Source organism: Phocoena phocoena, chromosome 1, assembly GCF_963924675.1.
Source record: "Phocoena phocoena chromosome 1, mPhoPho1.1, whole genome shotgun sequence".
NCBI classification, from domain to species: domain Eukaryota; kingdom Metazoa; phylum Chordata; class Mammalia; order Artiodactyla; family Phocoenidae; genus Phocoena; species Phocoena phocoena.
The window spans coordinates 64746847-64774349 of NC_089219.1; the positions used below are offsets into that span (position 1 = coordinate 64746847).

Here is a 27503-nt window from a genome sequence, read left to right on the forward strand (position 1 = left end):
CAAGAGGCATGTAGGTGTGAGCAGTTATTTTTACACTGATTAATGGATCCTTTCATTGGCAATGTCTATGACACATGAAGCAGCTTTAGTCCATTAAATTTTTATACCTGGAACTAAATATATTTCATACTGAAGCCCTGCATAATTCTTTGTCCTAGAAGAAACCTTAATGTTCTTTGAAGACTACAAAACTGCTTATATTACTTTTATCTTTACAAACACAAACAGGCTATAACAGTTGCTATGTTGGGTTAATTAGGTTTATGAAGAAAAAACTGCTTAGGTAGGCACATTATTAAAATACTTATTTATATGTCTCTATTTTCACACTCAGAAACGCTGTCTTCTTTCCAAAGCAAGTTTGGTTCTGCCTTGCAGCTTGATGGGACACTTCAGGGAGCATTAATATCAGAGTTGGATAGGATATTACAGAAAACAATTTAGTCCAATTCAGAAATACGTCCAATCCCAGAAATACTGGGAAACGTCCAGTATAGGTAAATCTATAGAAACAGAAAGTAGATTAGTCATTGCCTACAGCTGAGGAGGATTGAGATGCCATAGCTAAAGGTACACCGTTCCTTTCAGGGTTGATGAAAATGGGGGGGGGCTTCCCTGGTGGCACAGTGGTTGAGAGTCTGCCTGCTGATGCAGGGGACATGGGTTCATGCCCCGGTCTGGGAAGATCCCACATGCTGCGGAGTGGCTGGGCCCGTGAGCCATGGCTGCTGAGCCTGCGCTGAATATACTAAAAACCAGTGAATTGTACATTTTAAAGGGGGTAATTGTGTCTGTGTGTTATATCTCAATAAAGCTGTTACCAAAAAAAAACAACAAGGAAAGAAATTAACATATTACATGATTTTTTATTTTTTGTAATTTTTTTAACATCTTTATTGGAGTATAATTGCTTTACAATGGTGTGTTAGTTTCTGCTTTATAACAAAGTGAATCAGCTATACATATACATATATCCCCATATCTGAAGTGGGTCTCTTGGAAACAGCATATATAAGGGTCTTGTTTTTGTATCCATTCAGCCAGTCTATGTCTTTTGGTTGGAGCATTTAATTCATTTACATTTAAGGTAGTTATCGATAAGTATGTTCACATTGCCATTTTCTAAATTGTTTTGGGTTTGTTATTGTAGGTCTTTTCCTTCTCTTGTGTTTCCTGCATAGAGAAGTTCCTTTAGCATTTGTTGTAAAGCCGGTTTGGTGGTGCTGAATTCTCTTAACTTTTGCTTGTCTGTAAAGGTATTGATTTCTCCGTCAAATCTGAATGAGATTCTTGCTGGGTAGAGTAATCTTGGTTGTAGGTTTTTCCCTTTCATCACTTTAAATATGTCCCTTCTGGCTTGCAGAGTTTCTGCTGAAAGATCAGCTGTTAACCTTATGGGGATTCCCTTGTATGTTATTTGTTGTTTTTCCCTTGCTGCTTTTAATATTTTTTCTTTGTATTTACTTTTTCATAGCTTGATTAATATGTGTCTTGGCATGTTTCTCCTTGGGTTTATCCTGTATGGGACTCTCTGTGCTTCCTGGACTTGACTGACTATGTTTTTCCCATATTAGGGAAGTTTTCAACTATAATGTCTTCAACTATTTTCTCAGTCCCTTTCTTTATCTCTTCTTCTTCTGGGACCCCTATAATTCAAATGTTGGTGCATTTAATGTTGTCCCAGACGTCTCTGAGACTGTCCTCAATTCTTTTCATTCTTTTTTCTTTATTCTTCTCGGCAGTAGTTATTTCCACTATTTAATCTTCCAGGTCACTTATCTGTTCTTCTGCCTCAGTTATTCTGCTACTGATTCCTTCTAGAGAATTTTTAATTTCATTTATTGTGCTGTTAATCATTGTTTGTTTGCTCTTTAGTTCTTCTAAGTCCTTGTTAAACGTTTCTTGTATTTTCTTCATTCTGTTTCCAAGATTTTGGATCATCTTTACTGTCATTACTCTGAATTCTTTTTCAGGTAGATTGCCTATTTCCTCTTCATTTGTTTTGTCTAGTGGGTTTTTGACTTGCTCCTTCATCTGCTGTGTGTTTTTCTGTCTTCTCATTTTGCTTATCTTACTGTGTTGGGGGTCTCCTTTTTGCAGGCTGCACTTTCGTAGTTCCCGTTGTTTTTGATGTCTGTATCCAGTGGCTAAGGTTGTTTCAGTGGGTTGTGTAGGCTTCCTGGTGGAGGGGACTGGTGCCTGTGTTCTGGTGCATGAGGCTGGATCTTGTCTTTCTGGTGGGCAGGACTGCGTCCGGTGGTATGTTTTGGGGTGTCTGTTACCTTATTATGATTTTAAGCAGCCTCTCTGCTAATGGGTGTGGTGGTGTTCCTGTGTTGCTAGTTGTTTGGCGTAGGGGGTCTAGCACTGTAGCTTGCTGGTCATTGAGTGGAGCTGGGTCTTAGCGTTGAGATGGAGATCGCTGGGAGAACTTTCTCTGTCTGATATTATGTGGACCCGGGAGGTCTCTGGTGGACAAATGTCCTGAACTTGGCTCTCCCACCTCAGAGGCACAGGTCTCACACCCAGCCGGGGCACCAAGACCCTGTCAGCCGCACGGCTTAGAAGAAAAGGGATAATAAAAGAAAGAAAGAAAAAAATAAATAAAATAAAGTTATTAAAATAAAAAATTAAAATATTTTAAAAATAAAAGAAATTTGAAAAGTAATAAAAAGAAAGAAAGACAAAAGAGAGCAACCAAACCAAAAAACAAATCCACCAATGATAACAAGCGCTCAAAAACTGTACTTAAAAAAAAAAAAAAACAACCAAAAACACAGACAGACAGAACCTAGGGCAAATGGTAAAAGCAAAACTATACAGACAAATTCACAAAGTCCATCGCTTCAGCGATCTCCATCTCAACGCTAAGACCCAGCTCCAAAATCTTGGAAATGGAATGGAGAAAATACAAGAATGGGGTCCGCGCTGATAGCCGATGCTCCGTCTGTCTCTGGAGCTTGGTTAGGTGGTGCTATGAACCCCCTCTCCTCATACACCCTGAAACTAAGAGGCAAGAAAAAATCTATTGCTTATTTGGCAGTTCCAGACTTTCTCCCGGACACACTCTGGCTAGCTGTGACGCACTAGCCCCCTGCAGGCTCTGTTCACGCAGCCAACCCCAGTCCTCTCCCTGCGATCCGACTGAAGCCCGAGCCTCAGCTCCCAGCCCCTAGCCACCCCGGCGGGTGAGCAGACAAGCCTCTCAGGACGGTGAATGCTGGTCAGCCCTGATCCTCTGTGCGGGGATCTCTCCGCTTTGCCCTCCGCACCCCTGTTGCTGTGCTCTCCTCCGCGGCTCGGAAGCTTTCCCCCTCCACCACCCACAGTCTCCGCCTGCGAAGGGGTTTCCTAGTGTGTGGAAACCTTTCCTTCTTCACGGCTCCCTCCCTCTGGTGCAGGTTCCATCCCTATTCTTTTGTTTCTGTTTTTTCTTTTTTTCTTTTTCCCTACCCAGGTACGTGGGGAGTTTCTTGCCTTTTGGGAGGTCTGAGGTCTTCTGCCAGTGTTCAGTAGGTGTTCTGTAGGAGTTGTTCTACATGTAGATGTATTTCTGATGTATTTGTGGGGAGGAAGGTGATCACGTCTTACTCTACCATCTTGAAGGTCTCCCGCATTGCATGATTAAACATCTTAGAGTCAGAGTGGACTGAGACATAAGGTGAATATTCTCATTGAATTAGGTCAGTCTTGGGGACAATACATTTAATATAAATGTATAAATTTGTAAGGATATGGGGTTTACTAACATTTCCACATATTTTATTCCATTTTGTCCTCATTGCAGTTACATAAGATGGATTAGATCCAGCAGGTATTAGATCCCTTTTCTGTGAAGAGCACATGGTCAGGGCTTGCACATGAAAGGCAAACATTTTGGAGCAGAAGGGTGGTTGGGGGTGGAAGGTAACATATCTTTGAGAAAAGCATAGGATTCAGTCAGAAGACCTAAGTTCAAATTCCAGGTCAGTTTTGATTTACATGCACATTAAAAGAAAACATTTTATGATATGGTATGCCTGTTTAGTTCTTGAATAGCAAACTGTGAAAGGGATTTAGGAGTACAAGAGATTTATGTGGAAGTGACACCTGTGAAAGGAAAAGGAAGGAAGGAAGAAATGTTGGTCAGCAGGAGCTGTCAGACCACAATGCAGACTTGCTAAAATCTCTGCCAGCCCAGTGGGAGCTCCAGAGCACACATTGCCGTTTAGAGGGGTGTCACATTGAGTGGAAATGGCTAGGTCTTTTTACCACCACCTTTCTCAGTCACTGACTGGGGGCCACCATGAAAAAATCGTAATCTCAGCTCTAATGCTGCAGTGAATCCTGAATGAGCTAGCTGAGGGAAGCTGCCAGCTAACCACCCTCCTGGCACACTTTCTTGAAGGGAGATCTGAGTGGCACAGCTCTACATCTTCCAAACATGGGGAGATTCTCATGATTTTATAGTAAATGAAAAAGGGAGATTACCTACCTCTATGTGTAGTATGAGCTCAATTGTGTACGTAGTAATTGATGATAAAAATTGTTTCAAACATTGTGATAAATGCATTACATGATTTGATTTAATCCTCACAACTCTATGAGATTTATACTATTATGAACTTCATTTTACAGAAAATAAAAAGAACCCACAGCTCAAGAGGTTAAGAAATGACTTCCAAATGTAGGAAGTGGCCATCAGTATGCAAATATAGGTTTGCTTTGCTGTGCTAATCTGTGCTCTATGTAGTTTTATGAAGGTACATACCTAGGAAAAAGAATGAAAGAAAATAAACACACACATAAATGATAATAGTGATTAATGGTAGGACTACAGGTTATTAAATTTTTATTTATTCCTTTATTTGCTATATTTTCTTCTATGAGATATTTTGATCATCTGTTGAGGCAAAACCAACTACCCCAAACTTAGTCCTATAATACAACAATCATTTTATTATTTTCATGGATTCTCATTTCAGAAATTAAGACAAGACATAGTGGGGATGGCTTGATTCTGCTCTACTGTATTTAGGGCCTTAGCTGAGAAGACATGAATGACTGGGAGTTACTCTGTCAGCTGGGGAATTAGAATCCTCTGGAGGCTTCACATGTCTGGTGCCTGGGCTGGGGTGACTATAAGGCTGGTCTTAGATGGGTCATTTGATTGGAGAATCTTTATGTGCTCTGTACCTTCTCCATATGCCTAAGCTTTCTTACAGCATGGTTTCCTCAAGTTAGTCAAACTTCTTACATGGTAGCTCAGAGCTTCAAGAGCAAGTTTTCCAGAAAACAAGGAGGAAGCTATGTGACTTTCTATGGCCTAGCCTTGGAAGAAACATAGCTCACTTCTGCCATAGTCTTTTTTTTTTTTAATAGATTTATTATATTTATTTATTTATTGGCTGTGTTGGGTCTTTGCTGCTGCACGCAGGCTTTCTCTCGTTGCAGTGAGTGGGGGCTACTCTTCATTGCAGTGCGTAGGCTTCTCATTGCGGTAGCTTCTCTTATTGCGGAGCACGGGCTGGTCTATAGGTGCACAGGCTCAGTAGTTGTGACTCACGGGCTCTAGAGTGCAGGCTCAGTAGTTGTGGTTCATGGGCTTAGTTGCTCCGCGGCATGTGGGATCTTCCCAGACCAGGGCTTAAACCCGTGTCCCCTGCATTGGCAGGTGGATTCTTAACCACTGTACCACCAGGGAAGCCCTGCCATACTCTTTTGGTCACAATCCACCCAGGTGCAAGGAGATGGGTCATAGATTTCACATCTAAATCATAAGATTGTAAATGAATGCTTGCCATATTTTAAAACTTCCAGAGGGCATATTTCCATAAACAGAAGAAAGTAAAATTTAGACATTAAATAGTCCCAGTTTAATTTTTATTCTGGAATAGAATTGGCAAAAACATTTGTGTGTGTGTGTGTGTGTGTGTGTATGTATGTGTGTGTGTGTGTTTAATTTATGTAATTTGGTAGTAGAGAATCTGAGCTCTCTGACACTAATAGCTACTTTTCCTGGATTTATCTATAGTAACAACTCCAGAGTTAACAAGAAGCAAGAGAGTAGATTCTGTACTAGAGTTTTATGCATAGGACAAAGTTGGAGTCGATATCAGTACAAAAAATTTTCATCCATTTACATAAATCTTCAGAGGTCTATTGTACCCCCAATTCTATTTTTCAAGGAGATAGTTGGACTGATTTTTTTGTCCAAGCTTCACCTTTCCACATAAGGATTTTCCTTTGTTTAAAAATAATAAGTATTGTACATGTGAATGCATTACAGAGGCTTATTTACCCCCACAGTTTAGAATGCTTCTGTGTGGCCCACTGAATAATAATAATGTAAATTTGGCTAGAGAGGGAAAAACCTAAGGGAAAACCTGTCAGTTCCCCAGAATAATATTCCTAATGCAAGTCTTAAGAGTCTTTCTTTTAAAAAACTTGCCCTCAGATACTTTAGTATATTGCAGAGTACAAGTAATAAGTGAGATTAGCTTTATAATATTTAAAATTTGCCTGATGTTTTTATTTTCTATCAATTTCCTTTCCAGGAGATGTGCACCAGATTGCTGAATTTTAAAATTATTCCATCAGGAAACAATATTTCTGTAGAGTAGGGGAGAAATATTTGGGACTTGTCAGTTAAATACAACAAAATACAATAAAATGGTATCCTCTCAACTGTTTCCTTGAGCTTGGCACCAAAGAAAGACCAGTGAAAGCACTATGGAAAGTCAAAAGTGAAGTATGGACTTTGGAATCATACAGACCTGAGTTACAAACTACTTAAGGCTCTGCAAGTACTTTAAATTCTTGAAACTGACTGTCATCAACTATAAAATAGGGTTTATAATATTTTTCTCATAGGTGAATTGTGAAGTTGGAAACAGATGATTTTACTTGGTACTTAACCCATAGTAAATAATTTATAAGTAGCAGTGATTGTTTTGTTACATTTTAGCATAGCTTGGTAAAATTAGAGTTCTATTTTTATAGTACTTAATAAATATTAAGATATATTTAGATCAATCAGAGGTCAGCTTGAGAAATCCAACAAAGATACAAAAGGGTAATTTATTACTTTTAACTTTTGACCACACTATTTGCCTATTCTGAAGGAATCACAACACGCTTTCTCTTAAAATCCACAGATTCCAGCTAAATAAAATACAAAGACAGTTGAGGAAAAGATGAATGTATGTTTACAAGAATCTGCCTGATAGATAAATATTTCATATGCTCCATGATTTTCATATAATTTATTTTAATTTAGCCTAATATGGTACTTGTCATAAGGTAGATGTTCATTAATAAATATTTGTTGAATTAAAGAATATCCATCTTTTTAATGATTTGTATGAGTTCTTCATATATTAAATATACAAACCACTTGTCAGTTTTATATGTTGTGTGTATTTCTCCAATTTGTCATTTATCTTATAATATTGTGTTTTTCTAATACTTTTATTTGCTCATACTTCCCTCTATTAAAAAAATGATTTTATGCTTAAAAATACCATCTTCACCTCCCTGCATTTAAATGCCTGTCCATCGGCAAGGAAAAATGTTTTAAGGTGATGGCTTTCCCGTTTATCTAGACTATTCATGTCTTTAGCCCTCCCCATTCAAAATTAAAGGTTATTGGTGAGGTGGGAGTGAATTTCTGTGAATTGTTTTTTTTTTGGAGGAGGCAGAACTAGTAGACGTTTCTTAATTTCCAGTACTGGTTCAGAGCTTTTTTATGTTTTATTCTTTTGATTATTTCCATGAGTAACTAGTGAAGCAGAAGTGAAGTGTGGGGAGGAAGTAAAATGAAAGGAGAAAGAGGAGCTAGATGATGGAGTCAAATCGATATCTTTTTTGGAACCTATACTGAGTCTGAGACTTCCATGTCTAATGGTAATGAATTTACTTAGTACTGTTTTGCCAGGTACCATTTAAGTGCTTCAGTGTATATGCATTATCACATCAATTGTGGATATACAGTTTATATGTGCATCAAATCAGGTGGATACAGTTATTGTCCCTTTATAACCAAGGAAATTAGTGTAAATGTATTATGTAACTTGCCTTAGATTACATAGTCATTAGCAGAGCTGGTATTCTAACTAGGGAGGCTAATTCTAGTACCCACAATCTTAACCCTGCATCGTAAGTATACGAAATTTAACATGTGAAAAACAAAACATTTTATTTCCGCCTCAGAAACTACCTTTTCCTGTTCTTCCCTATCTCTGTGTCATGTCATTCTACTGCTATTTATTGCTCTTGGAAAAAATTTGAATACCCAATACAGTGGCCTGCAAAGTCCTACAAGATCAGATGTCTTTGACCTTATCTTGTGCAATACTTTTTCCTTCTTTTATTTCTTAACCTTATACTCAACGCTGGCCTGAAACACACTAAGCTTACTTCCATCTTAGGACTGTTGCACTAGCTATTCCCTGTCATTTAATGGCCATCCTCGAAATTGTGACTTAGATTTCCCCTTTTTGGAATTTACCATTTATCTCAAAGTTTACCTCCTCAGTGAAGCTTTCCCTGACTACTCAATTTAAAGTAGTCATTTTATCATTTGCCTCTTTCCTCTTATAGCCATTGGTACTTTATGACACTGTATATAATATTTTTTTATTTGTTTATCAGTAAAAATATAAGCTCCATGAAAGCAGGGATTTAACTATCTCTCTCACACCTCAGTGTTCCCACTGCTCAAACATTGTTTCACCACATATGTTGTGAGCATATTTATATATTCAAGAAGTATTTGTTGAGTGTATGAAAGGTTTATTGAAAAGGAGAATGATGTGGTCAAAACTGTGTGTAAGAAAATTTATCTGCTAATAGTGTAGATGATGGACTGCAATGAAAAAAGGTTTAGTCAAGGAGACCAGTCAGGAGGCTATGGAGGGTGATGTTGGAAATAAGGAGAAGAAATGTGAGGGGTACTAGTGAGTCAAAACCAGCAGAATTCTGAAACTGATTGAGTTGAAGTGACTCAAGGTCAGTTGGAATAAGAAAGTACCATTAATGTGAATAAGGAATGCTAGATGATAGGTCACACTTGGGAAATTATGAATGGTATTCACAACAGCGCTTTTGAATTTTTAATTTGAGATGCCATTGGTAGGCAGGATATATGGAATTTAGACTTAACAGAGAAGTCAGGACCAAAAATGAAGTTATCAGATTGTATAAGAATTACCAAAGGTGGCAATTAGAATGAGAAAATAGCTTAGGACTAAGTTCCTAAATCAGTCAATTTTTGGAGACAGAAAGGATATAGATAAAATTAGCTTACCTCAGTGGGAAAAATGCTGGGTTTTTTTTTGTTTGTTTGGTTGTTTTTTTTAGAATGGAGAAAATGTTAAGTCTGTAAACTGAGCAGAGGGAGGCAATGGAAGAGTAAAGGAAGATGAAATCTTTAACTTTCTTGCTAGAGCAAGTGTAGAGTGGAAGATTTGGAAACTATAACATTAATTTTTTTATATGAAGTTCTTTGCTAAAGTTTTTCAATTTTTATAACTTCTCAACCTTCACTTATGTGTGACAGCATTAAGAAATCAAACTTCATTTTTTAATGGAAGGATTTTCTTTTTTTTTTGCGGTACGCGGGCCTCTCACTGCTGTGGCCTCTCACGTTGCGTAGCACAGGCTCCGGACGCGCAGGCTTAGCGGCCGTGACTCACGGGCCCAGCCGCTCCGCGGCATGAGGGATCTTCCCAGACTGGGGCACGAACCCGTGTCCCCTGCATCGGCAGGCGGACTCTCAACCACTGCGCCACCAGGGAAGCCCTGGAAGAACTTTCTTAACTGACAGTATTTGAAATTTTATGTATATGCATAAACGCAATGCCTATCCCATGAAGACTTGACTTTCTTGCCACTGGGTGTGTTTGAGATATTGATGGGCCAAGTATTATAGAAGTTGTGGTTTGAATTCTCACTTTGAGGGAGAGAGTTAAACATGAAGAGCTTTCTTTGCATTCCCTTCCAGATCTGGAGTTTTGTGAATATGTGACCCTCCACATTACTCTTTTGAGTGTTCTGACTTATAAAATGAGGTTTATAGTAGTAATTTTTCATAGGATTACTTAGAGATATATTTAATTCATTTTTTATCAACAACTATTTTTGAAGTCTCCATGTGCCAGGTTTAAATAAGTTAATGGGTATGAAAGGTTAATTACATAATAAAAATTCAATGAATGTTAATTTCTATTAATATTATTAAAAAGCACCATGTCTCTCCAAAGACAGAAATACAGTGCAAATAATAGTGTGAAGAAAGGAAGGATTATTTTGGTCATTGCATAAAGTATTCTAATTTAAATGCTCAAGCAATGTTTCAAACATTTTCACTGAGCGAAAACATTTTAATAAGTCAAGTTAAGAAAGACACTACTGATTAATTACATATAGAGCCCATGACACTATGTCGTTAATTATGTATAGGACCCATGACACATACGTGTTAGAGAAAAATCAAGTACTGAACTACCATGAAGTGGCCCACTGCAGCCAGTTCAATAGTGCAGTTTCTGGAGAAAGCACATTTATTGGAGTGACCTACATGTACGTTTGAGTTGAGTTTGCAAGAGCCTCACCATAGGTAAATGTCCTGTCTTTCATGGTCAAGTGGTAGAAGATTGATTATAATTGAACAGCCTGTCATCTGTTCCTACATTTCAACCATCTGAGAGCTGCTCTTTGCTTTCTCATGTGCTCTTGTGCCAGAAATCACACTTAAGTTTTCTTTGAGCGCCTAAATTGGCTGACAGTCAGGGAATCAATATATCCTGTTGCACAGTGTTCAAAGCTGCTATTGAGAGAAAAGTAACACTAAAGATGTGTTTCCTTGCAGGATAGTGCAGAATTGATCACTTCTCTGCTTCACAGTGGAGCTGACATACAGCAGGTTGGGTATGGCGGCCTCACTGCCCTGCATATTGCTACAATTGCTGGTCACCTGGAGGTAAGTCATATCTTGGCCACCTGTGAAAACAAACCTACCTCTTTGGATTCTTGTTTTCAAATGGTGGCTTTTGAGATTCTAGGAGTTGGTTTAATTTTAACTAATGAACACACACACATTTCTTTTGGGGTTCAAATTAAGCTATATAAATATTCTTTTGATAGTAAATTCAGGCTATTTTGTAACAGTGTAATCAAACATCAATTAATATAAAGATGGCTGGATATACAGAGGCTATATAGCAGTGATTAAAAGCATAGGTATTGGAGTCAGGCAACTGTTTCCACCACTTGCTATATTTACCTCAAGCAAGTTACTGTACCTTCAGACACCTCTGTTTTCCTCATTTATAAAATAGAAATAGTGATAAGCCTATTGTAATGATTAAATTAGATAATCGGTATAAAGCACTTTGCAGATTGCTTCATTCATGGTAAGGACTCAATGAAAAATTATTCATTAATTCATTCACGTGTGCATTATTTGATTTATTAAGCATCGGTTGTGTGCCAGATACTGTTCTAGTTACTGAGGTGACAGTAGCAAGTAAAACAGGCAATTTTTTGAAATTTAGTTGTAGTGTTGTCTATCCCTCTAGGTGTACACAAAGCACCGAGCTGATCTCCCTGTGCTAGGCGGCTACTTCCCACTAGCTATCTATAAGGAAACAATAAGGAAAAAACAAACAATAAGGAAAAAATATTATATAATGTTAGTAGTGATTACAAGAAAAATAATAAAATGAGGTAAAATGAAAGCAGAGTGAAGAAGTGGGCACCATTTTAAATAAGCTATATAGTGAAGCTATCATTAATATATATAGTAGTATCTGCAAAGGCCCTGGGGCAGAAAATAGCTAAGTGTATTGGAGGGGCATGAGTGAGCCAAAGTCACTAGTGTATATGGGCTGGAGGCAGAGTGATGGAGACAAAGTCAGCTGATGGTTACAAACAAGACTGCAGTGTTTTAAAGGCCAGAGGAGGGACTCTGGCTCTTATCTTAAACTTAATTGTTGAAATATTAATTTCATATATGCAGAGCACTTTAATTTACATTGTTTGTTTAATTTACTGAACAGATCCTCATGAAATTGTTTTTATTGTCACTGCCATTTAGTAGATATAAAACAAAGGCTCTGTACAGTAATTGTTTTTACAGATTACAAAGTCATTGAGAAAAAAAAGCCATGTCTGGAATCTTGGTCATTTTACTCAAACTTCCATGATTTTCACACTCTATTAATTGTGGTAATCACATGTAAGCTCAACAGTGTAATAAATGAGCAGTCTTACGTCTTCATTATTAAGTAGTTAGCTATTTCTCCCTTTTAGTCATGTTACAAGTGTACTTTCCTTACTTACACACACATGCACAATTGTGAACAAATAGAGCTGCATATAAAATCATAAATAAAACCTGTAAAATAGGTGTGAGTCATCCCTCTTAACAGTGTCAAGTTGAAGGGCTTTTCATTCAATAAATATTAATATATCTCAGTGGGAGCGAAATAGTTTCCTTCATGCTGACATTTCCACTCTTTACTATATTTCCCCGAAAATAAATTATCTTATTTCCCAGAAAATAAATCTTTCTTATGATATTTATTATAAATATAAATGAATTTATATTACTTATTAAGAGAGGGGAAATCCCATTAGAATCACTTAAATGTAAATGGTTTCCAAAAAAGAAACCGAGGTTAGTGATAAAGGGAAGGTAATTATATGAAGTCTGGGTAGAAGAATTAATGAGGTAGACATTAAGTCCCAGTGACTAACACATTCAACCTCTTAATGCCAGGAAAATGACAGAAGTTTGGTTTTTTTTTTTAACATCTTTATTGGAGTATAATTGCTTTACAATGGTGTGTTAGTTTCTGCTGTATAACAAAGTGAATCAGCTATATGTATACATATATCCCCATATATCCTCCCTCTTGTGTCTCCCTCCCACCCTCCCTATCCCATCCCTCTAGGTGTACACAAAGCACCGAGCTGATCTCCCTGTGCTAGGTGGCTGCTTCCCACTAGCTATCTATTTTACATTTGGTAGTGTATATATGTCCATGCCACTCTCTCACTTCATCCCAGCTTACCCTTCCCCCTCCCCGTGTCCTCAACTCTGTTCTCTGTGTCTGCGTCTTTATTCCTGTCCTTCCCCTAGGTTCTTCAGAACCTTTTTTTTTTTTTTAGATTCCATATATATGTGTTAGCATATGGTATTTGTTCTTCTCTTTGTGACTAACTTCTCTTTGTATGACAGTCTCTAGGCCCATCCACCTCACTACAAATAACTCAATTTTGTTTCTTTATGGCTGAGTAATATTCTATTGTATATATGTGCCACATCTTCTTTTCAGAATATGTTTTGCAAAACAAAATCCTTTTTGTCTATTACTGAGCTAATCACATTTTTGAGTGATAGAATTATAACAGGGTCAAAAACAAGGTGGTTAAGAGCTTGATCTCTTCAACTTCTATTCAAATAACTGTTTTCTTGCTTTATCATAGTATGGAAGGAGATATTATATTGATTCTACCACCCTTAGGGCAAATTTTACCAAAATAATTCCAAATAGATCTCTACTCTTGTCTCATGGTTCTCCATGGGTTCTCCAACTTCCTTCATTAGCTCTGGTATAACATTTAATGACTTTTATAGTCAATCATGGATACTGCATAAAGCAGGTATATATACATTAGTCTTTATTCTCTTCTTATCTAATGAGCTAATTAAGTTACAGATCATATAGGAAAATGGTATCCAAAAAACCTGAAAGCATCATATTCAAAATACAGAATTTTTTTAATTTGAATTATTTCCTTCACAGCTGTTAATTGCAATACCCACTTTTAATGCATTTCCACACACACACACTCATTCATCCATTTAGCAAATATATTTGAGCCTCTACTTTTTCCATAACATTGTGCTAGAATATGGGAATGATACAAGAAAATAAGGCATAGTTTTTCCCCCTAAAGACTTTATAGTATAGCTGGACACACAAAATAAATACACAAGAAAGTTTATATAAGAAATTCAAAAGTAAAATATCAATATAGTCATAACTATAGAAGAGAAAGAGTCAAAGATCAGAGTGGGTTTGATATTAGGAATAATTAGAAATAGGATCATTACATAGCAAGGAATGGCAAAGAACACAAATTTAGAAGTGTTAGGATTTTACTGGGAATAGAGATCAAGGCGGACTAGAAGATTTAGGGAAGGATTTATGAGAGGTGGTTTGAAATTGGGCTGAACTTTGAAAAGTGGTAAGAACTGGACATAGAAAAGAAGAGGAATCATGTCTAAAACTGAGGACAAATGAGTCGAATACATTTAGGGGACAGTGAATAGAATGATAGCATGAAACAGATTGTGAAGGGTCCTTGTAGGATGTTAGGAATGGACCAGACTAAAGAAACTGAAGGGCTTACCTGATGGCGCAGTGGTTGAGAGTCCGCCTGCCGATGCAGGGGACACGGGTTCGTGCCCCGGTCCAGGAAGATCCCACATGCCAAAGAGCGGCTGGCCCGTGAGCCATGGCCGCTGAACCTGTGCGTCCAGAGCCTGTGCTCCACAACGGGAGAGGCCACAACAGTGAGAGGCCCACATACCGCAAAAAAAAAAAAAAAAAAAGAAACTGAAAATGGAAATCCAAGGAGTTTAACTCAATTCAATAAGCAACTATTATAGTTTATGATGTACAATACACAAGACTATATGGTGTGGTAGATAAACAGATGAATAAAACACAGAAGTTCCCACTCTTAAAGACACTTACAGCCAATAGGATTTTTTTCCACTAGGAAATGAGGAGCCATTGAGACTTTTTGAGCAAGAGAATGATTGGGGACATGATAAATAATGTGTTGAAGAGGATTTCTCTGACTTCAGTATTTAGTGTGGATTCCAGAGTGATGATATGGTGATTAAATAGACAAAGATAAAGGATTGGGTAAAGGATTCAATTCTGAGGAAAAACCAGTTACCTCCAGACACGTTGATTTGCTGATCACGTACAAATTTTCAAGTGGAAATGTTTGTTAATCATTTAAAAATATACAACTAGTATTCAGTGGAGAAGTTGGGACTTAATGAAAGTTTTTGGAAATTATATGTGATATTTGCAGCCATAACAGTAGCTGAAATTTGGCCAAGGGCTAAGCCTAAGAGAACATCCACAGAGACTTTAGGAATTACTGAATAGCCATTGAGGAGACAAAGAAGGATTGGTCAGAGTGGTATGAGGGAAACAAGGATAATATAGTCTCACAATAATTAAGGGTATAGAGAGTTTCAATAGATAAAGATCCTGGGTATCATATGGTGTAGAAATGTTGAGTGCAATAGGGTAAAATGTACATAATAGTATTTATTTGCTATACCAAAAATTTAGATGCTTATTCCACTCCTAGTTTTTACTCTTGGTTAGCAGGAATGGTGGCAATGGATCAGTGGGAGTTTCCTTTCATTAGTAGTCACTTTCCTTTATTGCCCACATTTTTCTGTGAAACAATAACTGATGCTAAGTCTGACAGGCCTCTTTGTCTACGCATATCAAATTCAGACCCTCCATTAGTGTCTCAAGTGTGTTGGTCCTCCCATAATTGTAAATTCTATTAAACAATTTTACAATAAAATTTACATTGACTAGGCAGCTGTCTTCTTCAATAATAGAGGAGAACACGTGCTGCAAACTCCTAGACATGCTGACTGCAATTTGAGACTCAGATTTAGATTTACTGTGCTCTGAAAAGCAGGCAAATATTGGTTGTCCTGAGTCTCACTACTTCTCCCTGAATAATTTATCCATCTATCAATACATATGCCTGTGCTGCTTTATACAAGACCGGAGATTCTGTCGACAATCAATGAACATGCATTAAACCCTCTTCTCCCCTTTGAGTCCGGAGGGTACATGAGTCATATACTCTCTCAAGCATGGAAAATGAGAACAATTAACTAACATGTGATAGTGTTTTATCATTCACATACATTTGTCATTTGGTTCACCTGTGAGATAGTTACCTTTAGACTCAGTTTACCAGTGAGGAAACTGAGGATTGAAGAAGTTAAATGACTTCCACAGGACCATGCAGATAATAAATAAATGAGATGGATAGGACTCAAACCTGGTTATATGACTTCACATCTGTAGTTTTGTAAATAAAAAAAACAATTACTCCCTTATGACTCTTGTATGTATTGCTGAAACAGGGCTTGCAGCCATAAGACACTAAACAAGTATTGAGAAAATGAAACAGAAACTGAATATGTTACTATCTAAGGCCCAGATATTGCTACATGTACAGTTAAAGCAGTATTAATTGATTCAAGTATAACTGTATATGGCCCTTAGTAAATGGGCATAAGAACCCATGGAGATATAATGCATGTATGTGAGCATTCAATACACACACATACCCTCACATGCACACACATACATACACCCCAAGTGTATACACCCCACTTCATACTTAGTCTCGAGTATCTCTTTTAAAAGCTGTTACACTTTGGTGTTTCATGCAGTCGTTTCTGCAGTTATCAGGAGACAAATCAATTATGTGTAGCTTTAGGCAACTGAATAACAAAGAGAAAAGCATGTCTGGGATGATGCAATATATAATGTATAGGGACTATGGAGTGTTTTCTTTTTCACAGAAAGGCATAGTTTCATATATACTTTGTGCAGGTGATAATATTATTTTCATAGTTGAATTTATTCTATCCTACTTCATCCCACTTTTGGATTGTAAGCACTTACTCAAGCACTGCTTCACAAATGCTTCCCAGTTCTTTTGGAATTTATCTGATTTCAAGGAAATGTTGTTGATGTTGTTCCAGTTCATTCTTAACTAAATCATCTGAATGTTTCAGGAGAGAGTTTTGTATACCAAGAAGCTTCTGACCCTGTTATTTCTTTTAAAATGGCTTGAGTTTTCTTTCCAAAGGCACAAACAAGTGAATTCTTGGAATTATAAAATGTGGTTTCTCTCTCTCTCTCTCTCTCTCTCTCTTCCTCTCTCTCTCTCTCCCTTTTAAAGAGATAATGTACTCATGAGTTTTATAGCTTAAAAGTATCAGATATGCCTCCAGTTTTTGACTAGGCAATAATCCCTTATGAACTTCATCTGGAATCAGAAAACTGACTTCATCCTCATTCGAGATTTTAATCCTCATTTCCCAGATGAAAAAACTGAGGCAGAGAGGAGTTATGTAACTTGTCCAAGGTGACAGAGCTAATAATTGGAAGAGTGGGTGTTTACATGCTGTGTGGTGTCAGAGCCAGCTCTCACAATGCTACACTGCCCTTCTTTTAATCCAAACAGCAACTTCTCAGCCCACTTGACCAGAATTTAAGCTTTGGAAATGGTAGATAGAATTTAAATGTCGGGGAAATGTGCTCTATTCTCAGCTCTGAATTGTCTCAAAGACTAAGCACATCAAGGTATTCTGGTGCCTCTTTATATGAAACCCATTCTTCTAAGCTCTATTCCTTATCTCTGATATTTCTGCATTACATTTTAAAACAGCTTTGTTGAGATAAAATTTACATGCCACGTAGGTCACCCATTTAAATGTACAATTCAATGGTTTTTTTAGCAAATTCACAGAATTATATAATCATCACTATAATTTTAGAACATTTTTATCACCCAAAAGGAAATGTAATATCCAATAGCCATCAGTCCCATCTACCCTTCACTGCTTAGACCTAGACAACCACTAGCATACTGTCCATCTCTATAGTTTTGGCTATTCTAGACATTTCATATAAATGGAATCATAAAATATGTGATCTTTTGTGATTGACTTCTTTTATTTAGCATAACATTTTCCAGGTTTATTTATTTCAACAGGGTTGATTTATATCAGAATCATGTTATAATTATAAATGCCTTTATTTAGCAAAACAGCAAAATGTATACAGTTCAACCAGTAGTGTAACTGGAGTTCTTTTCAACTACTCCTCTATTTTCATTATAAATTGATGCTGGAAGAAAAATTTCAACTAAACCTTCAGGTTCTAAACCTGCATTATGTAGTCACAACATGTGTTCAAGTTGTCAGGCTAGGAACACCTCCATTAGAGAAAGTGGCCAAGTAGGGCCTCTTCCTGAATGGGTGTACCACCTCTTACATGCTAGATAAGGCCCCTGTTCAAGATTATCAATTCCCCTGCCTACCATAGACTCACTCTTTAGATTTTGAAGCAGTTATAAATTTTAGGGCATCTCTGTAAAAATGCAAAATTTCCTAATCCTTGAGGTTAGCTCTTATAGTTAAAATCTTAGTAATCAGTTCATACACTAAAACCTTGCTAATTGAAATATGATCTACTTACCAGCAATGTAGGATCATCAGGGAACTAGTTAAAAAATAGAATCTCAGACCTACCTAAAGTCAGCACTCTAACAAGATTCCCAGGTGATTGATATACATATTCAAATTTAAGAAACACTACCCTAAAAAGTATTAGGAGAAATAAGATTTAAAGATATCTGAGAGAAAGGTAGCTTGAAAATATGAATGAATAATTAGTAAGAGGTACCACCTTCATTTGTTTTACAATTTTGCTTTTGGCTGACCCCAATTCAAATTATTTTAATAACTTTTGAAGCATCATTCAGGGCTTCTTCTAGAGCTCAGGATAATGACTACTCACTATGTGTAACATGTACCTCGTACTATGACACATAGTAGGCACTCTATGCATATTAACCTCTCTTTTCCTTTCTGAGATGTAAAATCTTATAGGAGCGGCATTTAATATAAATGAAAGTTTAAAATATAATGGAGATACAACACAATAATTATAAATAACCCAGTTAAAACATAGGCTCAGGATTTGAACTGACATTTCTCCAAAGAAGGTATACAAATGGCCAAGAAGCACATGAAATGATGTCCATCATTAGTCATTAGGGAAAAGCAAGTCAAAACCACAGTGATATACCACATCATATCCAGTAAGATGAATATAATAAAATAAATCATATCAAGAATTGGTAAGGATATGGAGAAATTGGAACACACATACATTATTGATGGGAAGATAAAATGGTACAGCTGCTTTGGAACAGTGTGTCAGTTCCTGAAGAAGTAAAACATAGAATTACTATAGAACCCAGTAATTCCACTTTAGGTATATACCCAAGACACACGAAAACTTGTACATGAACGTTCATACCATTATTATTCATGATAATCAAAGAGTAGAAACAAATGTATATCAGCTGATGAGTGAATAAATAAAATTTGATATATCCATCCTATGGAATTTTATTCATCAATAAAAAGGAATGAAGTACTGATACATGCTACAACATAGTTGAACCCTGGAAATGCCATTAACTTGTGAACGCTGTTGTGGTAGGAGGGGTGTAATGGACTTATTTTTTAACATCCATGATTATTTATGTGTATATTTGTAGCTGGGCAAAGGGGTATGTGAATTTTATATTTTGATAATTATTTCCAAAAAGCCTTTCAAAAAGTGGATTTATTTACCTTTTACAGTATGAATACCTGCTTTCCTTTGCATAAAATAGCAATATCTATTATCTTTCCCAATTATATAAATAATAAAATCTTATTAAGTATAAGGGATTGAGGTTTTTTTAATTGATACACTGTTGATTCTTTGAATTCCTTATCCTATAGGCTGCCTATTTTTGTATTAACTTTTTTTTCTTACTGACTTGGAAGATACCCTTGTACGTTGAGGATTTAAGCTTTGTCATATCTGTTGCATACTATTTTATTAGTTTCCTCTTTAAGCATTTTTTTATATATGCTTTCAAATTTATGTGACTAGATTTTTAATTTTTTGCTTTGTGGCCTCTGCTTAGAAATACTTGGTTCTTAAAGATTGTGTAAAAAGGAAATCACAAATATTTACCTCAAGTACTTTTAATTTTGTTTTCCCCCCTACATGTAGATTCTATCAGGAATGTCTTTTAGTATAAGGAATGAAATAGGAATTCAGTTTTTATTTTTCTCCCCAAAAGGTTATTCAGGTAGTCAAACAATATGTATTGAATACTCCTTATTTTCCCCTTTGTCTTCTATTTGGGTCTATCTGTGTATTCCAATGCTAATAGCAAACACAACTCTTTTATTAGTTAGTATACATTTAGGTTATGTTTTAATATCTAAAAGTGCAGGTACCTTCCCCTGGCACTTCTTTTTTTTCAGAATTTCCTGACTATTCTTACATTTTAAATTTTTGTATGAACTTTAGAGGCAGTAGATTACAATAGTAAAAAGCATGGACTCCAAATCCAGACTCTCTACATTTGAATCTCAGAAAATATCTGCCACTTACTAGCTGTATGCCATTGGGAAAGTCATTTATCCTTTCTGGGTCTCAGTTTTCTAATTTTAGAAAGGAGATTATATTATTACCCACCATGTTGGCTGTGTGTGTGTGTGTGTGTGTGTGTGTGTGTGTGTGTGTGTATTAAGTGACTTAATATATGTTAAGTCTTAGGCACTGCCTAGAACATAATTGCTAACAAAGTAGGCTATCATTTTTTTTTTTGTTCTATTTTGTTTCTGATTTTATTGTTATTTGCTTTTTTTTCCTAAGGAAAAAATGTGATGGTATCCTAACTAGATTAAATCCTAATTTATATATTAATTTAGGAAAAATTAATAATCCCATAATATTGGGTCTTCCTATTCAAGAGCAATATGTTTCTTTCCATTTATTTAAGTTTCTGCAGAATATTTCCCTTGTGAGTTTGTTAAAATTTATTCCTAGGGATTTTATCTTTTAGCTGCTAATGCAAATGACATTGTTTTTTTGTTTGTTTGTTTGCGGTATGCGGGCCTTTCACTGTTGTGGCCTCTCCCATTGCGGAGCACAGGCTCCAGATGCAGAGGCTCAGGGGCCATGGCTCACGGGCTCAGCTGCTCCGCAGCATGTGGGATCTTCCCTTACCGGGGCACGAACCCGTGTCCCCTGCATCGGCAGGCGGACTCTCAACCACTGCACCACCAGGGAAGCCCCACTGTATTTTTTTAATTTGTTATAGTTTATATATAGGAAACTTTATTGATTATTGATTTTTAATTTTATAACCATTGAACTTACTGATTTATTGTTTCGAGTAGATATCTTAGGTGAGTCTTTTGTATATTCCTGGTTGACAATTATATCTCCTAGATGTGGTAATAATATTGCTTCCTTCTAATAATTAAAATCTTGTTTTTCTCTTTCCTAATTGCATTGGCTGATGCTTCCAGAACAATTGTCATTCTTCCATTGAATGATTTTGTACTCCTAGAGTGATACAATTGGTCAAGGCACATTATTCTCTTAGCTTGCTACTAAACTTGTTTTGCTAATATTTCATAAGTGAAGTTAGTCTATGGTTTTCTTTTTTGTGTTATTATATTAGTTTGCTAGGTCTTCCATAACAAAATACCACAGACTAGATGACTTAAATAACAATTTATTTTCTCACAGTTTGGAAGCTAAAAGTTCAAGATCAAGGTGTAGGCAGGTTTTGCTTCTTCTGAAGCTTCTCTCCTTGGCTTGCAGATGGCCTTCTTGCTGCGTGTTCACATGGTTGTATTGGTGTACAGATGTCTGGTGTCTCTCTCTCTCTGTCCTAATCTCCTCTTCTTATAAGGATACCAGTTGTATTGGATTAGGGACCACCGTAACTTAATTATGTCTTTAAAGATCTTATCTCAGAATACAATTACATTCTGAGGTACTGGGGTTTAGGGCTTCAACATATGAATTTGACAGAGTTCAGGACCCATTCAGTCCATTGCAATGATCTTTGTTGGGCTTTGGAATCAATGCTGGATTTGTAAAAAAGTTTAGAAACTTTCTCTCACTGGGTCCGTCTGTCTGTATTTCTTTCTCTGAGATTCTGGTATGTAACTCTGTGATTTCACAGTATGCAGCACTGTTAACTTATCTCTGATTTCTCCCAAATTTTGCAGACAGAGGAACAAATCCTATATGAACATAATGGGCTACCACAATTCAGGTACAAAAAGCATAGGCAAGGACCAACTATACCAGTCAATGCACATCATTATAAATTATTGCTTAAATATTACTCTATCCATTAATGATGGATAGGTATTCTTATCACTATTCATTGGTATTAACTTTAAACTTGGTCTGAATAGTCATTTGCAGTTCCATGATGGCAAAGTCTGAGAAAGCTTCATGTCAAATTCGTTAAGTCTGAAACTAAACACACAGTCTTAAATAACTGAGACTTGATTTAGGAACACTATATCTTCTGTGGCATTCAAAAGTGGTTTTCTCAGAAGTCGAAGCCAGAAACTCTATGCTCCAGTTACTGAAGGTGCCCTGTGTTACAGAATACTGTTTATTAAAGGCAAGGAGGCAGTCTCCTACTGTCTAGGCTTTTGGTCTGGAAATTGAGACAAAATCATAGATCATGCATCATAATCAGTAATTTTATGGTCTCAGAAACAATGCTTTAAGTATGTATTAATTGTAATAATGATGTAAGGGTATGCTAGCTAAGTGTCACTTTTCTTTTTCGCACCTAAGTCTTTGCCATAGATTCTATAAGCTATTATCAAACATTAAGTATTGCTTTCGGGGTAAGGTAAAAAAAAGCATAAGCAGGAAAACTTTATAGGCTAATAAAGATGTAAATGAGATGTTCATCAGCTTGCTACCCTAGAAAATGATGAAAGAAACATTACCTGAGACATTAGATTTAAAGATTATTGCTAATCAAATCAATCTGAATTAGAAATCCCTTTGTTAACAGTGTTTTTTGTGAATTTGCCTCTCTATGCCAATGCTTCTATGCACTGAATTGATTCCAAATGATTCCATTCTATGCACTGAATAGGTCCTTCATACATTAAAAGAAGATAGATAGATAGATAGATAGATAGATAGATGTAAATATAGATATAATGATCTTTATATATCATATATAATTCATATATAAATTATACAATTATCAGCTACAGAAATAATTTCCTTGTTAGGTATATAAGAAACAGCTATATATTTTGATGCATCTGCACTTAACTTTCTTTTCCCATGCCATACTCCCTACGGTATTTGAAAACTGAGTTTTGAATCAAGATTTCTATAGCTTGCTCAAGTCACATCCCCAAAGTTTCAGAGCCTCCAAGCTTCCTATGTCTCAGGAGGGCAAAAAAGTATTACTCTTCTTCCCCTCAATTAGGAATACATTGGAAGACCAATATTTTCTACCTGACCTTCAAATCCAACAGTAAATAGATAACAGTAAAGTAGATTGTGGGTGCCAAGTAACTTTCTCTCAGGAATGCTTCCTTCTGGGATGGTATTTAGGGAGTAGAGTCCTTTAAGTATTTTATCTTCTTTGAACATTGAGTGAGTTATTCTCCTTGATGACTCCCTTTGGTGGATATCCAAGAAACCTTTATAAATTTGCTGAGGTTAGGTAGAGTGAGAGGCTAGAACCCCCATGACGGGTCCTAGCAGCTACCCTCTCTCACAGCATCTCTTTTCTGAGATGCCCCTTAAGGGCACTTAGCACCTCTGCCTCATCACATGTTCCTGCACAACTGAATATCAGACAGATGTAGCTATTGTTAAGCATGGATCAATTAAGAAAGGCACATAAAGCCTTCTAGAGTTACTTTGAGAAGCAATTCAAGTGTAACTCCTTGTAGCATCTTTAACCTTGCTGCCCTTTTCCTTTTTTCTGTGCCCTGAAGCCAGCTACTAACTAACTTCCTAATCTCTGGGCTAAGCTATCCCATAATTACTGCAGATCTCCACACCTGGACAGGTCCTGACAGAAGTTGAAAAATCATTCTCATAATTCCCTCCTGAAAAGGTATGCATTGACTATCCAGGAAACTTGGAAGAAATTCCAAATTAAATAAGACAAAGGGCTATGAATGCAAATCTTTTGTCTAGAGCTGTAAAGGACTGTCTGTCATCCTCCTGTACTTCTTGTAGTAGACTCTGACTTATAAGGCTGTCCCCCAATACTTTATAGTTCACTTCATCCTAAAAACTAAAAATGTACCAGGTTCTCTAAAGCATGACTTTGATAAAGTCACTCCTCTGACCAAGAACCTTGGTGACTCCAAAATACACCCAGAAGTAATGACCCAGCTCTCCTACCTTTTCAGCCATGGGTCCTCATATTCTTCATTTTGCAACCCATGCTCTAAATTAAATTAAATGACCCATTTATATGCCCTGTGCTTTTTATCACACCATAGTTTCTTTATAGTTTGCCCCTCCCACCCATCCTCAAAGTTCAGCTAAAATGACACCTTCATGAAAATGTTGGATCCCTCTACCTTGAGGTGTTTCTATGCTCTTAACAAGCACAGCACTTTATACCTTTATTGTAGCATTTAATACTGTGTGTTTTATAAACATGGTTTTATTTGATTGTTTTATTATATATTTTTCTTGAGCATAGGAACTGCATGTTAAAATCCTTACAGCCTCACAGATACAAGTTTTGTGCTTTTGCATATAGTACACATTTTTAATAAATGTTTGTTGAATGACTAAGTTAATGTTTATTTAAGTGTTATTTTAGAAATTATACAAAATCATTTCTCCTCTCAATAAATGCAGAAGAGATTCTAATGATACCTTTTATGAGAAAAGTAGCTTACCAAATCACAAGCAACTTTTCTGAATAGCTTCATACAAATTACTCTTATAAATTCTATAAAATGAAGTATATAGCCTATGCAAACAAAACTAATGATCAAGTTTTACCTTTAAAATTTTTTCTCTGTCAATTCGGTATATCTTTTGACCTATTTAAAACATAAAGGAGGAATTTGGACTTAATCTAATGATGAAGCTTGACCCTAACAAAAGAGAGTAGTAGAATTTAAATTTAATTCTACTCTACAAAAAGGGAACATTCACTGTGAGATCTGCATGTCTCTCTATGACTTGGCTGAACTTTACTAATCCCCATTCTAATCAACAGTGTTGTCTCTAATCTAACATGAGAATTGTGCTCTCTGGCATAAAATCAGTTACTGACTCACAGTGCTGTGCTATCACACAGCCTCAACATTCATAGCTTGTGATCCATTTATGAAATGTCAAGATAAATAAAGATCTTTGGATTATTTATATCCACTTTTCCCCCCCGCTGATGTAATACTTAGAGAATTACTGTATGTCTAGTCCCTCTCCAGTTTGATTTTATATCTTTTAGTGTAATTGGTTGCCAAAGTGAATACACAACCTTTAAACTGATGATGCTAAGAAGGGTTGAAATGTGTTGTTCTAATACGGACTTAAAAAGTTAAGTTCTTCTAACTTTTCTGTGTTTTCCCTGTGAATCTCCTGGGAGTCAGGCAAACTTAGAATTTCCAGCTAAATAAGCACTTTCTGAGCATTTCCACATATGAGGTAATATACCAACTATGGAATGACAGGGATGTATGGGATGCCTTCTTTGCTTAAGATATTTTGGCATTCTACATTTCTTTCTTTTTTCAAGAGATCAAGTCTGGGCCCTTGCTGGAATTATTATTGTGTCTAATTTTGGTAACTAAGCCTTTCGAATCTCTCTGAGCTTACATAACATTTGTAGTTGAACAAAACCCAGTACCAATATGTGAATAATAAATTTACCACTGAAACACTGCTGTCAAATTATGATAACTTCCTGCATTATTGGCCTTAAAATTTTGCATATGTTATGATCCAGCAAATCCACTTCTAGAAATTTATTTTATGGAAATTATAAGAAATTGAATTGCAAGTGTGCCCATGTAAGATAAGTAAGTAAAACAAGCTAAATGCCCAGCAATAAACACTGACTAAATCAAAAAGGTACTTGGTAATGAGAACCTACCGTATAGCTCAGGGAACTCTACTTAATGCTCTGTGGTGACCTAAATGGGAAGGAAGTCCAAAAAAGATGGGATGTATGTATATGTATAGCTGATTCACTTTGCTGTACAGTAGAAACTAACCCAACATTGTAAAACAACTATACTTCAATAAAAATTAATTTAAAAAAGGTACATGGCACAGTGGGATAGTCTGCAGTCATTAAACATGACATTGTGGAAGGCTATACATTGACATGGAAAGAGGTAAACAAGGATTTGTGAAATATATAATGTTATTTAAGCTTACTTATTACATTTAAAGCTTTTTTCTATCTTATTACTATAGTGAATACATTTTCTTAAAAAAAAACTTTACAGAAATGACTATACAATTAATGGCTACCTCTCCCCAGTCATTGTTACCCGAAGGTAACTGCTTTTGATATTTTGATGGATATTCTTCAAGATATTTTCATATATACATATCTTCTTCAAAAATAGAATCATACCAAATGCTTCTAAAGCATCTTTTGCTTATTTGAAAAATACTTTGGACAGCTTTCCAACTGTGCAATACATTTTTTATCCTTTCTAAAATTTATTTTTATTGAGGAAATTATCATGCATATACAAGGATATATATAAACTTATAAGAGCTTTCTCATAAGAGCTTTATGTGACCTTCTGGTTTCATCTTGTTTCCCTAAAGTAATTGCTCTCTCTCTCTCTTTTGACTTATGATAACTATTCTCTTGCTTTCCTAGATATTATGTATATGTATGTGTACATGTATAACATCATGAATTATATTGTTTTTAATTTTTTATGTTTTGAGCATTGTGTAAATGAAATCACACACATAAAATTTTTGTGACTTAGTTTATTTTGTTCAACATTATATTTGTAAGATCCATGTTAATTTGTATAGCTGTGATTCATTTATTTTCCCACAATTTATTTATTCAATTTAATCTTGAATGGATATTTGAACAGATTTAAATAATTTTCTATTACAGACAAGGTTGTAGGATAATTTTTGTACATGTTTCCTGGAGTATTATCAAAAGATCTTCCCTAGGATATAAATCTAAGAATTGCTAGGTTATAGAGTATGTGAATGTTCAAGGAATTGAACTATTTTACAGTCCCACCCAGTGGATGACTGAATATGTGAGTGTTTTCTTGCTTCACATTGTCACCAACATGAGTATAGTAGACTTGTTTGTTCCCCCAAAATGGTGGCTATGGAACGCTGTTACATTTTTTTTTTTTTTTTTTTTTTTTTTTTTTTTTTTTGCGGTACGCGGGCCTCTCACCGCTGTGGTTTCTCCCATTGCGGAGCACAGGCTCCAGACGCACAGGCCCAGAGGCCATGCCTCACGGGCCCAGCCACTCCGCGGCATATGGGATCCTCCCAGACCGGGGCACGAACCCACGTCCCCTCCAGCGGCAGGCGGACTCCCAACCACTGCGCCACCAGGGAAGCCCTACATTTTGATTTTAATTTGCATTTATCTGATTACTTATGAGATTGAACCTTTCTTATATGTATGTGGCTATTGGAGTTTACTCTTTCTGTGAAGTGCCTTTTTGTATTTTTCCATTGAATTGTAAGTCTACTTTAACTGATTCACTGGAATGATTTTCAATGTATTATGAATAATAATAATAGATTTATACATGTTTACAGGGGTTATTATGTGCCAGG

The 27503-nt window shown here is 36.3% G+C and overlaps 1 protein-coding gene across 1 annotated transcript in view; it reads left to right on the forward strand.

Moving 5' to 3' along the window:
* The window catches only part of TNNI3K (TNNI3 interacting kinase), a 282005-nt gene that overhangs the window by 21233 nt on the left and 233269 nt on the right, over positions 1–27503 (forward strand). The window contains exon 5 of the mRNA XM_065895777.1: positions 10850–10960. Coding sequence (XP_065751849.1) covers positions 10850–10960 — 111 coding nt within the window. The remainder of the gene's footprint in view (positions 1–10849; positions 10961–27503) is intronic.